General features: G+C 34.8%; 3 protein-coding genes and 1 pseudogene across 3 annotated transcripts; 3 read left to right on the forward strand and 1 right to left on the reverse strand.

The window, feature by feature from the left end:
• The first annotated feature begins 1,504 nt into the window (after positions 1 to 1,504).
• On the forward strand, positions 1,505 to 5,336 carry LOC107852798 (receptor-like protein 35). The gene is made up of 3 exons (XM_047403667.1): positions 1,505 to 2,499; positions 2,872 to 4,809; positions 4,897 to 5,336. Exons 1-2 carry the CDS (start codon positions 1,524 to 1,526, stop codon positions 2,916 to 2,918), a joined length of 1,023 nt encoding a protein of 340 aa, XP_047259623.1. The 5' UTR covers positions 1,505 to 1,523; the 3' UTR covers positions 2,919 to 4,809; positions 4,897 to 5,336.
• Positions 3,887 to 4,600, forward strand: LOC124892360 (probable LRR receptor-like serine/threonine-protein kinase At3g47570). The gene has a single exon (XM_047403661.1). The coding sequence runs from the start codon at positions 3,887 to 3,889 to the stop codon at positions 4,598 to 4,600; it is 714 nt and encodes a 237-aa protein (XP_047259617.1).
• Positions 5,337 to 7,897: 2,561 nt separating the features above from the next.
• On the reverse strand, positions 7,898 to 9,755 carry LOC124892361 (annotated as a pseudogene).
• A 96-nt stretch (positions 9,756 to 9,851) lies between these two features.
• On the forward strand, positions 9,852 to 12,723 carry LOC124892362 (ATP-dependent DNA helicase PIF1-like). The gene is made up of 2 exons (XM_047403662.1): positions 9,852 to 9,931; positions 12,252 to 12,723. The coding sequence occupies exons 1-2, from the start codon at positions 9,852 to 9,854 to the stop codon at positions 12,721 to 12,723; spliced, it is 552 nt and encodes a 183-aa protein (XP_047259618.1).
• The last annotated feature ends 2,883 nt before the right edge of the window (positions 12,724 to 15,606 follow it).

Raw genomic sequence — 15,606 nt, forward strand, 5'->3', positions numbered from 1 at the left:
CAAGAACTTGATAGCTTTTTCCTGTCTCTGGTAAGTTTTTTTCTTGATTTTTGTGTAAATATTTGTTGTATATTACATTACATTCGAATTTTTTGTTTTCTTTACTTTTATTTTTACGTGTGTTTTGTCAACTTATGCATTTTCTAGATATGACTGATCCTATGTGGGATGTCGCTATTTTACGAGACGCCATGCGGGAACAACAGAAGAAGGTTCATGAACTGCATTGGGAGTTGGCCGCCTTCAGAGTAAGGATGTTGCGGGAGATCCGCAGGCTGAGGAGGGCGCTGCTGCTGCCCATTGAAGATTGGCCGGCTGACCATACAAATAATAATGATGATAATAATAATTAAGTTTTTTTTTCTTTTATCTAAGTATTTTTTTTGTTTGTTTTATAAAAATTTATGTTTGATGCACTTGACTTTTTATTTCTTATTTAATTTTTGTGCTGTCTATATCTATTTCTTAAAGAATGACATTTCTACAATTAAAGAATAATTTGATTCCAGTATCAATAGAAAGAACATATGAGTTATCTATTAGGTTTGTGTGTGACAGGAGTTGTATTTTGTTGTTCAAAAAATTTTAGAATCTGATGAAATAGATTATTTATCTGTTGAAACAGATTACTAATCTGGTGCAACAGAATACCCATCTATTCGATTCATATTACGGGCACCTAGAACCCATAAACATAAATCCAACATGAGTGTACTGTTACAACAGAACATTTATCTGGTGCCGCAGATAATGGATCTGTTAAACAGATTGCTCTTGTATTGCATTCATGTTCGCGACTAGCTATTGTTGAAAAAACAACACACTAGCAGTTATCCAGATTTAACTAAAAAGCATAATCTGACTTACCAAAGTCTCCTCTCAAGTAAATTCCAAAGTTGAAAGTGATTTACGAAACAAAATTTGACATAAAAATTTGGTCAAAGAGCAGCAGTTGAGGTAACAACAACAACAACAACTACAATGGTCAACAAGAAGAATATGAGGATGATAATGAAGTATAAGATGATGATAATGAATCAGAAGATGATGAATAAAGAAACAGTAACAATGAACAATAAATATCGCGAAGAGAGAGAAAATAACAATGGATGGGGAAACAGAAAAAGGCGTCTTTTTTCTCATCGTTCCCCGTTATATATTAACTAACATTTGGATCAATGTGTAAATTTAAAAACTTATGAGTTATTTTGAAAATTTTCAAACTTTCTTAATCCGTAATTAAGTAATTGTCACCTCTACTCAATTATTAAGGCTTATGTCACCTACACCTCATTTTAAATCTCTTTTGTTACCTGTGACCTAAACCCCCAAGTTAGTTATAGATACTCTAATGAGACTATATGTGCACTTTTGCCAAATAAAATAAGTTGGGGAACAATATTCAAAAAAAGGATTTAAAAGAAAAGTATCCAAAAAAAGATATTATTAAAAATTTTCACTATATAAAGTCTCAAATACCAAAGGTTACTAGCCATACCATTTTCCTACTAATTTATGCAATTATGGAGAAAATATTCACCTCTTTTCTCTTGTTGCTTCACTATGTTATGGTTAGTTTAGCTATGACCCAAAACAACACTACCATTGATCAATTAGCTCTTCTTTCTTTAAAATCTCAAATCATTTTAGATCCATTTCACTTGTTGGATGAAAGCTGGTCTTCCGCTACATTTGTTTACCATTGGGTTGGAGCCACTTGTGGCTCTCGTCATCAGAGAGTGAAATTCTTGAATCTCTCCAACATGGCTCTTACGGGTGTAATACCCCATGATATTGGAAACCTCACGTTTCTTGTTTCTCTTGACTTGGGTGGCAACAGTTTCCGTGGAAATTTGCCTCAAGAGATGGCACACCTGCGTCGGCTTAAGTTTCTTGATTTAAGTGTCAACAACTTTAGAGGGAAGGTTCCTTCTTGGTTTGGGATTTTACACCAGCTTCAATTTCTAAATCTTGGAAATAATAGTTTCACTGATTCCATTCCTTCTTCATTTTCTAATATGTCCACACTTGAGACTTTGAATCTGAATTCCAATTCCATAGAGGGTCAAATCCCAAAAGTGATTGGAAATCTTCTAAACCTTAGAGTATTAAACTTGAAAGGTAACGAGCTCGTAGGCTTTATTCCTCCATCCCTCTCTAATGCCTCAATGTTGGAGACTTTAAAAATATCTTATAATTCACTTCAAGGAAACATTCTAGAAGGGATCGGTAATTTTCACAGCATGAAAGTGATATCCGTACAAGCTAATCATCTTACGGGTTCTATACCATTCACAATTTTCAATATCTCAAGAATCGAAGTCATTGAATTTACAGGCAATAGCTTATCAGGAAATCTCCCCACTGGTTTATGCCATGGTGTACCAATACTCAAAGGGCGTTATCTATCTGAAAATAAGCTTCATGGTCGTATGCCTACAAGCTTGTCAAATTGTTCACAACTTCAAGTATTGTCTTTATCATATAATGATTTCACAGGTATGTTTTTATCTTATGAGTGCTTGTATCTAATTGTTTCAGAATTTTATTTTATTAGACAGTAACTTCAGCGATAATTTCAGTTACTGAATCAATTGAGGTATCTAAGTTTGGTGACATTAGGCATGGAGAAAAGCCATATTAATGGCTCTGTTCAAATATATTATCTTCTATACGTATTTTTTTTCTTTTTTCTTTTTTCTTTTAATACTTTCGTATTTCCAACAATATAAATGTTAAAATCTTAGTGGATTTTACCATGGGAGATTGACAACTTAAACAAGACGCAATTCTTATATCTTATCAAAATTAGGTTTACTATATTTAACCAACTATTTAAACTCACTAGTAATCTACTATATTTATTTCCAGGTGAAATACCCAAAGAGATAAGCAATCTCATAAGTTGGAACTACTAGGTCTTTCAGTTAATAGTTTTAGTGGTTCACTTGATATGGAGATCTTCAACATATCCGGGCTGAGAGAAATTGATTTTTCATTCAACAATCTATCAGGAAGCCTCCCACCAAACATGTGTTCTATTTTACGCAATATTGAAAGACTATCTGGGTGGCTTAACCAATCTTGTTGGTACCATTCCTCATTTTATCTCCAATTGTTCAAAAATTACTATTCTAGGTCTCCAAGGCAACAAACTCAGTGGTTTGATTCCCAATTCTCTTGGATATTTGACTCATCTACAAATTCTAAACTTGGAGAGAAACAATTTAACCAGCGACTCTTCGTTAAGCTTCCTAACTTCCTTAACCAATTACAGAAACACAACAACTGTTTCTCTATCTTTAAACCCTCTAAACAGCATGCTTCCAGCCTCTACGGGGAACCTTTCCACCTCTCTTAAAAAATTTTACGCCCACAATTGCAAAATCAAAGGGTGAATTCCAAATGAAGTTGGGAACTTAAGCAGCTTATTAGACCTTGATCTTTCTGGAAATAACTTTGTCGGATCAATTCCAACATCAATTGGCAACTTGAGAAGCCTCCAGCGCTTCAACTTGAGTAAGAACAAACTTACAGGATTTATTGGAGATCATATAAGTAAATTGGAGCATTTGGGTGATATTTACTAGTGTTAAAATAAACTTTCAGGGTCTTTTCCTAATTGTTTAGGGAATATTACTTCCCTTAGGGAGATACATCTGGGTTCCAATAAATTGAGTTCCAATATACCACCAAGCTTAAGGAACCTTCAAGATCTAGTGGTTCTTGACTTATCGTCAAACAACATGGTAGGTTCATTACCTCCGAAAATTGGAAATCTAAAGGCTGCGATACTGATAGATATGTCAATGAATCAGTTCTCAAATGGCATTCCTAGAGAAATTGGAGGATTGCAGAATCTGGCACACTTGACTCAATGAGCAACATGGTAGGTTTGGAATTCCTAGACCTTTCTCATAACAATATATCTGGACTTATTCCCAAGTCTTTGGAGAAACTTCAATACCTCAAGTATTTCAATGTTTCTTACGACAAATTGTATGGTGAAATACCCTCGGAAGGTCCTTTCAAGAACCTATCGAGTCAGTTGTTCATCCACAATGAAGCATTGTGTAGTTCTTCAAGATTTAGTGTCCCGGCATGCCCCACTTCATCAAAGCACAGATCAAATAGGAAAAAATTGCTAGTTCTATTTCTTTTGCTAGGACTAGCACTTTTATTTGTTCCTATCACTTTTGTGTTTATATGGATAAGGTATAGAAGAGGTAAAAGAGCTCCTCAACAAGCAGATGCATTGTCTGCCATAACAAGAGAAAGAATTTCATACTATGAATTGCTACAAGCAACTAATGCACTTATGGAGAGCAATCTGATTGGTTCTGGAAGTTTTGGCTCTGTTAACAAAGGCGTTCTCAGAAGTGGAACTGCCATTGCAGTTAAAGTGTTCAATCTGCAACTAGATGCGACATTCAGGAGCTTTGATACAGAATGTGAAGTTCTGCACAGCCTTCGCCATAGGAATCTCGTAAAAGTCATCACTAGTTGTTCCAACCTTGATTTTAAGGCTTTAGTGCTCGAGTATATGCCTAATGGAAGTCTTGAGAAGTATTTGTACTCACACAACTACTTCCTCGACTAAGCATAATGATAGATGTGGTATGTGCATTGGAATATCTCCATCATGGGTGCGCATTGCCATTGATTCACTGTGATATGAAGCCTAGTAACGTCTTGCTGGATGAGGATATGGCTGCCCACCTAAGCGACTTTGGCATCTCAAAACTTCTTGGTGAAGATGAGAGTGATTTATACACAAAACTTTAGCAACACTGGGTTATATTGCAACAGGTACGTCTTTTAGTTTTGCTGATTTGTCGTTTTCTTTTCCCTACCTAGAAAGTATATTGCATCTTTAAATTAATTGTTTGACTGTAGAGTATGGACGGGATGGTTTGGTATCAACAAAGTGTGATGTCTATAGCTATGGGATCATGTTGCTGGAAACGTTTACTAGGAGAAAGCCTAATGAGTTTGAGAGAGATCTTAGCTTGAAGAAATGGGTGAGTTATTCATTTCCAGAGGCAATAATGGACGTCGTAGATTCCAACTTGCTAACATCAACTGGCAATCGCTTACAGAAGGAGCTAGATGTTGTGGCATCAATAATGAAAGTGGCATTAGATTGTTGTGCTGAATATCCGACGAGAAGGACTAACATGAAAGATGTTGTAGGGATGCTGCAGAAGATCAAGATTCAACTTCTTGCGTGCTAAGCATGTTCTTGGAATATCTAGTCGCTTCAAGTCACTTCTTTGTTGCAAATGTTTTCTAAATTAGTGGAATAATGTAATCATTTCTTTCTTTGCTTTGTTTTAGCACTTGATTTCCTCTTAATATTAATGTTGCAAAATGGGGGAACTTGTAAATATAAATTTAATAACAAAAACCAAATTAATCCTCTTGGAAATCTCAAGCCGAATAGTTTTTTAAAAAATTGATAGATGAATTAACATGAATACAAATATCAATTAATATAGTAAATGTTTTACATGGGAATCACTGATGACATAGAACATCAACACAACAAACAAAAAGAGCAATGGCAAAAAAATGTTATTATAAAGCCTACATGAAAAGAAAAAAAGGGTATCTTGCATTCACGCAAGATATAGACAAGTGTCACTCCCAAGGGTTGTAATTTTGTCCCTCCCGAAGTCTAATTTTATTCATTTTTGGTTCACCTTACCATGTGGCCAACCCCATATAATTATATCCCACAAAAATACAAAAATAAACAAAAACAATACCTTTAACTAATTTATCTTATCCTAACAACATACTCAATCAAAAGTTTTCACCTCCCTACCCACTCACATTTTTATCCTCACATAATACATTAACAACAAAAAGAAGGGGGACCCACATGGTACACCTAACAAAGAAAGGACCATCATTTACACATCACCTTCACAATATACATATACACCATTTGCACAAAACTGATAAAGGAGGGGAAAGGGACTCCATTTTTTCATTCTTTTCTTCTCCATTAACAACTTCACCAACACTCTCTTATCACTCCATAAAAAATATAGAATCCTCACGCACACACTGCTGCACACACATACACACAGTAAACTCACACGCACAGAGTAGAGAGATCGCGAAGTGGATGATCAAAAAAGAAAAGAAAAAGAGCAAAAGTAGAAAGAGAGGAGAGAGAACGAAACAAAAGACCATTATTCGATCGTTTCTCTTCGGATTCTGGTGAAATCTAGCCGAAATCGACGTTAAACTCATCGTCTAGGCCTGCTCCATCCTGAAATCCCCCTAAATTCTCTCGGTCTTATTAATTTTTGGACAAAATCTAGCTAGAATCTGGTCTATTCCAGTCAATTTCTATCGCGGGTAGCTCATCGGAGTTCAAATTTGTACTCGCCCTCAGTTTTCTACCCGAAATCGGGTTTGACTTTTTGTTGTTGGCGTTCAATTCTAGGTTGGTTGTTTAATTTTGAGACTTTTCATCGATTTTCAAATCTGTTTAGGTGGGGGTTTCTTGATACTGATTTGGTTATTCATCGTTGGGGTTCCTTGCTTTGTAAATTTGATATTTGAATCAGATTTCGAGTTTGGTTTTTGTATTGAGTTGGTTCGTCGTAGAGGTTTCTATTAGGGGTTTCGACTGCGGATCTCTTTTAACTCATATTATCATGAAATCGTTTCTTCGAAGGTCTATTTCTAATCCTTACTCTTTGATTTCCTTATTATGATATTTAGTAAGTGGATGTTGTGGTAGTGTATTGTTTGTTAATTGAACATTTTGTTGGTGATTGATGTTGTTTTACCTGAATAAGTAGTCGTTAGCATGAAATCGATGATGATATGGAAGGATAATTGTGCACGGGTTTAAAAACTATCGTGTATAAATGTGGGGGATTGGAATCGCAGACTAATGAAGTAATTTGAATTGTTTGGTTTGACTTGAAATGGATATTGATGACGCTGAATTTGAATTAATTTCGGTTCATGCTGTTGAACACAATTGTAGTATGCTTTGGCCGAAATGGATAGGCAACGTAGGTGCAGATAGGTAAATTTAGAACTTGTGTTTTGGTTGAATGTTTGAATATGCGTGTGAATGTTTCTTTCTAGTTTATCGTATTTGATTCAAGTGTATTTATTTGGCTGGGGAATGCCTCGACGTTTCATGTATTTATTCACCGGGGAATGCCCCGACGTAGTATGTCTTCGAAGATGGTTCGTGATCAAGGCCCGAGGCATCAGGTAAAGCACGGGAGTGTAGTTAGGATTAGTGTAGGTTGGATAGGTTTATATTTCTGCATTTTTTTTTGGATTGTATAATTGGACTGGACACTAAATTTTGAATTGTTTTATTTTGTTTGCTTGCTTGATTTTTTTATGTATTTTTGTGTGGTTTAGACATTCTTAGTGTCACAATTAGTCGATACGCTCCACCAAGCGACCGTGGTCGAACCACGGGATCGAGGGGTGCCTAACACCTTTCCCTCGGTCAACAGAATTCCTTAGCCGGAATCTCTGTTCGCAAACTAGTTTAAGAGAGTCAAACACAGTTTTGAAAAAGGATTTCCAAAGGTGACTTGGCACACCCGATTATGCCAAGTGGAGCCTCCGAATCAAAAAATATAAATAATTCTTTTTCGAAATAAATTTTCTTCATTTTGTCACTTTAATAATAAAAACCCTTTCGAATCTTGAATCTAATTCTTTTTGGAGTTAGAAAAAGGGGTGTGACAGTACCGGCAACTTGCCATCAGTGACCGACTCCACGACTTGAATATGTGACCTATAGGTCCCACAATGATAAATGAAGAAAGATAGTTAAGTTTCGAAATTTCTCTTCTTTCAATTAAGTACAAAATCAACCTCCATTCTTTTTGTTTTCACATTCTTACCTCTAAGTTTTGATTTCTTGATTTTCCACTTGTTGTTGCTCATTGCCTTGCCATGTCCAAACTATATCTTTTAGAGAAGGCTTTAAGCCTTGATCACAAAATTCCTGTATTCTGCTGTATATCCTGATTTCTTTTCACTTCTACTACATGGAAAGCTGGCGTAATCTCAAATATGTCTGCATCAATTGCTAGTTGTCCTTCACTCCCTTCCTTGCATTTTAACCGTCCCGTCATTATTATTCACTTGTGGAAAGCTGGCGTAAATAAAGTTTGTTCATAGACACACGCAGAATACATGTAAAACGTCATGTAGGATATGAATTTCCATGTAGGACTCCACAGAGAACGCATGTGTCAACTTGTGCACACCTGAAGTTGGAAGGCATATATAGATGCTAGATAAGGCCAAGTTAAAGGGCACGTTTATGTATTACGACTCTTATAAGATATTAAACTTTTAGTTAAGAGGGTCACAAAGAAGAAGCTACATAAGGTAAAGGTGCCCAGATTAGACTTTTAGATGAGATGAACCCGCAAGTGAAGCAGAAATTATATAGTGTGAAATTAACCGTTGAACTATCTTAGTGAAATTTCCAAATTTTGTATTGCAAAATTTCAACATAGAATGAGACCACATAAAAATGAATTTTACGTTCTCACATGATAAGAAAAAGAATTAGACAGGCCCATATACGAGCATGATTGGACATGTCAAATAATAATCAAATAAATAAAGTGTGTTCTCCCTAACAGTTTAAGCATTAAAGTGAGATGGTCATCATACATTTCTGATAGCATACCTTAAAGCTCCCCATCGAAGCTACTTCCTCTAGCCTCGGGACAATAGTAGAAGCTGAATTTTATGTCGTGAATCTAGCATCTGATCTACAGCTCTTATCTTTCTCAGACAAGTTAGAGAGATAAAAGCAGGAGAAAGAGAAATGATATCAAAAGCATTCAAACAAGTAGGCTTCATTGTTGTTGGACTTTGCTCTTTGTGTCCTGAATAACTTTCTGCATCTGAATCATCCACAATATTGAAAATACTACGAGGTGATTCGTCCTGTTCTTGATCCAAAATTGGTGGTTTATCAATTTGTTTGAATCCTTTCTTGAACCAATTATTGTTCATTAACTTAGCTAATGTGATTCTTGAAAGTGGATTTGGATCAAGAATTCATGAAAGAAGGTTTTCCACTTCAGAAGGGAAATGTTCAGGACATTTGAGTTCCCCTTTACTAATTTTCTTGTACATTACCATCAAATTTGCATCATGGAATGGAAGATAACCTCCTAACAAGACAAAAAATATGACCCAACTTGACCAAATATCCGCCTTTTCGCCATCGTGTCCTCTCTTATTTATGACCTCCGGCGCGACGTGCTGGAGTTCCACATGTTGTGTGGAGGAGTCCGTCTTGTCTTTTGGTCTCGTAAAGAGCACTCAAGCCAAAATCGGAGACCTTTAGGCTTCCGGTTTCATACATGAGTATATTTTCAGGTTTCAGGTCGCGATGATACACCTCGGCTATGAAAGAAATCAACAGCCACGATTAATTGTTGGAAGTATTTACGAGCCGCGGATTCCCTAAGCCTCCCTTTAGCAACCTTATTGAATAATTCACCACCCTTAACATATTCCATTGCAAAATAAATTTTTGTTTTGCTAGCCATTACTTCATAAAGTTCAACAACATTTGGATGTCTAATTAACCTCATGACAGAAATTTCACCTTTGATTTGGTCAATTAGGCCAACTTTCATGACTTTTTCTTTGTCAATTACCTTCACAGCTATATTTTGGCCTGTTTTCAGGTTCCTTGCATGATATACTTTTTTCCACCCTTCAATATTTTTCATACTTGCCCTTAAAGTAGTTTTTTGAAAGCTATCCTAAACTTGTCACAGAAGAACTCAGTGTATACTTGACTAGGTGAATTTAAAACCTCACCCGATATGCAACATGGTGCAGCAAGTGATCTCAGGTCTTTGTGGGCACGTGAGAGACTTAAGAAAATGCTACATAAGCTTAAACGGTAATAATTCCTTTTTTTTTTTTTTTTCCCTTCAATTTTCTACCATCCCCAATGGCTACCATAGCCTTTTTTTTCTCACCCCTCCCTAGGAGCTCCCACCCTTTTGTTTCCTTTGGTGACTCGAACTCACAATCTTAATGTCGGAGTTGAGGTGAGCTTACCATCCGAGCAATTTTCTCTTATCCAGTACCCTTTGTTCATATTTAACTTTTCCCCCCATTAAATCACACCTTAAGTTTGAACCAATTTTTTCTTCTTCTTCTCTTCTTTAATTGCCAAATTTCTTGGGTTATAATACTCTTTCTCTTCATACTGTGTTGATGACTCTTTTGTAAATGTGGATTTCTGACCGAGTTGAAATTTCATGGTCGGATGACAATTCCGGAAGGCGATTTTTGGAGTTGTAAAAACTATAATGTATGAATAAATTTATAAAAACTATAATGTATGAATAAATTTATCTTGTTAGGTTTGTTGTATGTATCAAACTGTCACTAATGTTCCTCCAATTTGTACAGTTGAATGCTCGATCTTGTTTCAAATGTTTTGATTGGTATGAATCACCATTTCGGGTGAAGCTAATTTTATTCGCTAGTGTTAGAAGTGAAAAAAAAAAAACATTCAAGATTTGTCTATGCATTACTGTGTTATTTAATTTGACGTTTAATTTAAGTATGTAACCTGTTTATGACTATGTATGGATTATGTAACCTGTTGCTGCCAATTACGGCTCAAATGGTGCCCTAGTAATGGATATACTAAGCTTCACTTGGAACTGGATTCGCTAATCATCGTGGACATGCTTAGAAATTTGAAAAATCACACCGCTTTTGAGAAGCTAATGGTGTGGCAGACTATTTTGCTAAACAAGCATCATCTAGCGGGAATACTATTTTTTATTCTTCTCATTAACAACTTCCCAGAGAAGTGCAGGGGCTATGCCGACTAGATAAAACGCCACCTACCAAGCATACGAAAGAGATTTGACTAGTCCAACTTCTTTGTTAGTTAAGTGAACGTAACTTTTGTATAGGTCATGGATTATGTAGTCTTCCATTATATGTTCAGACGATTCTATTTTACGATCCATACACTTGATTTTTTGGAGTTCCATGTTCCCCTCTTCAATTGTATTCAACTTTTGTGGAATGGGGTCAAGCCAGCCCCATGATACCTAGGGACCCGCGCTCTTGGCTTTTGGTAGATTAATGTAAGTCAACAGTAGTGTTTGGAAATGAAGCATGATCTGTTCTGTGTTATCTGGTAGGAGAAGACGATCAAATAATTTGAATGGAAAATAGTTCATTACAGTTTGTAATACCCTTGGTTACAACTGTTATCTCTGTAGATGACATAGATGTTCCGTGTGAAATTTAGAGGTTGTCTAGTTTTACACAACTACCTATTTTTCTTAAAGGTCAAATATTCTTTAGTATAATAAAATTATCCGGAACATAGCGGAATGGAGATAGAAGATTCATGGCATAATAGATAAATATGACCCTAAACTTGACACTAAATTATAACTTTGACCTTAAACATTGATAGTACAGAAATAAGACCTTTAAATATTCAAAACCTGAACAAATATGACCTCCGATTTTGCAACCTCCAGGCGTGAATTTTACTTGCGCCTACGTGAAAATGTAATCCAATCAAATGGTGCCAGGTCTTTAACAGGGCTGACTGGGAGGACTTTCGATCTGGAACTTAAAACAACATCGTTTTGCTTCTATAATTTAAAACGACGTCGTTTATATAAGTTACCAAGTCATATTATAACTCTTTTATCACCATCTTATTTATCCAATACACAATTGAATCCTATTTATCCAGAACACAGTTGAATCTTACGTACTACATAACTGCAACTTCTTATCCTTATAGTTAACTGCCCTGATTCTTCTTCCCCTTCATCTATAAATTAAGTCCAATTCTAATGTAATACCACTTCTAGCTCTTAAAATCCTTACTTTGTTATACAGAAAGCTTCAAATACTCATAGAAAAATTGTGAGTTCGTAAATAACTCCAATTCTTTTATCCCTTACCATAATTTATGGATACCTACATACTCTAAAAAATGTCAGACTTCATCAAAGACATAACTATCACAAAAATGCATTGGAAGTTAAAAGTCTTGGTTGTTCGGCTATGAGATCGAAAGTGAAAGATCGCTTTAATACCAACGCTTTACCAACGCTTTGTACGCAATTGAAATGATTCTGCAGGATTAACAGATATCCAACATTTTCTAATTTCTTTATAATACTATTACTTTGTCTGATTCATTATTCAATATTCTAAATTCATTTTTTTAGGGTGATTGGATCCATCACTTTAAAAGTTGGTGTACCTGTAATGTTATTGAGAAATATAGATCAATCTTCAGGGCTTTGTAATGGAACAAGATTAATTATCACAAGAATTGGAAATTGGGTTATCGAGGCGAAAGTCTTATCAGGACATATGATTGGACAAAAGGTTTTCATACCAAGAATGTCACTGACTCCGCCTGATTTAAGAATACCCTTTAAGTTTCAAAGAAGACAGTTTCCATTAGTTGTATCATTTGCCATGACGATCAATAAGAGCCAAGGACAATTTTTATCTCATGTTTGGCTATATTTGAAGAAATCAATGTTCACACATGGCCAGCTATATGTCGCACTATCACGGGTGACACTAAGACAAGGATTAAAGATTTTGACATATGATGATGAAGGAGAAGTTTCAAATGAAGAAACAAATGTAGTGTTTAAAGAAGTTTATCGTAATTTGAGTGTAAATTAAATTCAAACTGTTTCAAATTACAAAACAGGCTCAACAATATCATCAATTTGATGAGGGTTACACATAGTTTTTTTGATCAGTCAAATAGATATTAAATGTTAAATGTTGTTGCAGTAAGTCTATAGCTTTTTTCATCAGTCAAATAGATAATTAAAGTTAATTAATGTTGCAGTAAGTATATAGCATTTTTTTATCAATCAAATAGATAATAAAAAAGTTAATTGTTGTTGCAGTAAGAATAAGATTATTTCTAAATCGAATGAAATTAAAGGACTTTTGAAGTAATTTCACAAGTAAAGTCTGGGGAGGGTAGGATGTATATATGCAGACGTTACCTACTTCTGTGAGGTACAGAGTCTGCTTCATATATCCGCGACTCAAAAGAAAAGTATAAAATGCAGGTTTTCTTGTTGTGATTAAATATTAATGAGGTTTTTCTTTCTTTTTACATATCAAACTAAAAGGGCATCTATATTATAGAGATACGTGTATTTCTGGCATCATATAAGGTATAATCATATGAATGATATCCAAAAACTAAATTGACATAAGTTGAATTAATCACCCTCCATAATTTACCTGCGTGACTGATGACAAGTTGTGCTTTCTTCAAGGAGTCAGCTATACTTGATAAAAATGTGAAGTACTCAAAAATTGCAGACCCATTTTAATTTGTTGACTGGATAGATAACAATATAAGATAATCAATTTTAAATAAGAAAGAATAGTCATTAGCAGACAAGAAAAGATGCACATCAGGCTGGTCATATAACAAATAATGGCAGCTGTGAGTTTTCAGAGCACGAGTGAGTTCTAAGAAATAACGCAAACGCTTTCCATGTTGCATTAGAATATTTAACTAGATAACCAGTATTTCCATTATACAGGAAAACTTGACCTCAAAAAATCAAATTGAAATAATAGACAATATGATCTAAACATTTATGCAGTATCACCTTGAAGTCTTTTTTACATTCAACATGTTAAAACACAAACATAGAATGTGCAAATGAGATGTTAACACCTACAAGAATAAAGACATGGCAAAACATAATACTGTGAAAATTTTTATCCATCATGTTGCATACTCTACACGCATATGATTTCAGATTCTGAAGTAATCAAATCCCAATATAATTAAATTCATTCTCCAGTCACGGGATAAATCTACATCCTTTCACTGTCTAAAGCTACATGTCAATGTATTCTATAAGAGCATTCACATTTTATATTTGGTAAAGTAGTTGTATATTCTATGAACAGACACACAATCTGAACTAACATGTGAATATATGCTCTACAATCTGTTATTGTCAATTATACCAAGTCTGAATAACACACTTTATATCCAAGATCTCTTGTAAAATATGGCCAAGTTTCACTAAGAAATAGTTCTTACCATTAATCAGTCAACTCACTTTCTGTTTTGGTATTACTGAATGGTTCAAGTTAATAAAAACATTATTAACACCTCCTTCAATTGATGATATAAAACCAAATGTATACACTAATTAGTTTTAGATGTGCGATAAGTTAATATTTATGAAGTTATATTAACACTCTCAAAATCATCTTGGATATACTAAATCTCGATAAAGGATCTACAAATATTTCGTAAACACCTGTAATTTTAAAGGTTCATCCTTTTCTTTGCTGGATTGATACCTTGAAAGAAATGTTCGATGAGCATCTTTAGCGCAGGACTTTACTGATGTTGGGCATTCTGGGATGTGGAACCTGCAGAAGAAAAAGAACCTTCATTTCAAATAAATGAAAATACAGAGAAGTGTACAAGCAAGCAACCTATTTCCAGGTAAATACATTATTAACCAGTATAACCACTGACCATCATGAACAACCAAAACTGAAAGACAAAGAAAGGAATATACGTAAACATTATCACAATAGGTTATTAAAAATGACTACACCAGTATATTTCTGCACTGGTAGCCCAGTTATACAGAACACTGACAAACAAGGACCAGATCAATTACACTTTTCATATTAAAAGCATCACTAGTATAATTTAGCTTACCAATATGATGTGATAATCTCCGATCACAAGAATGAAAACTATAGTGGCTGATATGGAGCTTAAACCCCATCGAAATGATGATATTTTAAGGTTGTTCAGGGTTTGGACCATATATAAAGAAGTGCAGAAACAATGAGGAAGGAGTAGAGATTAAAGAACAAGGAGGAACGAAGAAGAAGAAAGGGAGAGCAAAATTATGTAGTATATCTTAAATGTTATTCATTTAAGCCATCGTCGACATAGAAGGATCGATAAAATTCTACAGTCAAATTTGCTTAGGATTGATAAAATGTTATTCATTATGAGTCGGGTTTTCCTAAGAAATGGACTATCTTAAAATAAGCAAATAGTTCCCGAAAACTCCACCTAAGTGAACTTCAGCTAGCAGGTCTCGCATCAAACAAAGGAGAAGGATTGTGATAAGTTAATAGACAACATAAAATAGTCAAAGTTGTAAGAATCTATTGAGATATGAGAACAGAACTCAATAAATTCTATTACACAAAGTAAAATGAGTTTTATTTGATAAATCTTCAAGCCATTACGGCATTACGGTGTTTTACGATTTTTTTTTTGTTGATAGATCATAACTTACGACGGTAGTTTAAATTCAGGGATATGGTCATGTCTCGCTCAAAGTTCATAGGCTCATTGCTAGGACTTCTACTTAAATGGAAGAGTCCTGATACAGCTGCTTCAATTATATTTAGGAGCCCTAAAGATCAAGAACTACAAAAAAGTAGAAAACGCAGTTCCAAAGGGCCTTCGAGAGGGTAGTTGTGTTGATAAATGTTGAAAATATTCATATAATGAAAAAGTGTATGATTTTGCCAAAAGCACATGACCAC

The sequence above is a fragment of the Capsicum annuum genome, unplaced genomic scaffold (genome assembly GCF_002878395.1).
Source record: "Capsicum annuum cultivar UCD-10X-F1 unplaced genomic scaffold, UCD10Xv1.1 ctg4639, whole genome shotgun sequence".
Classification (NCBI taxonomy): Eukaryota; Viridiplantae; Streptophyta; class Magnoliopsida; order Solanales; family Solanaceae; genus Capsicum; species Capsicum annuum.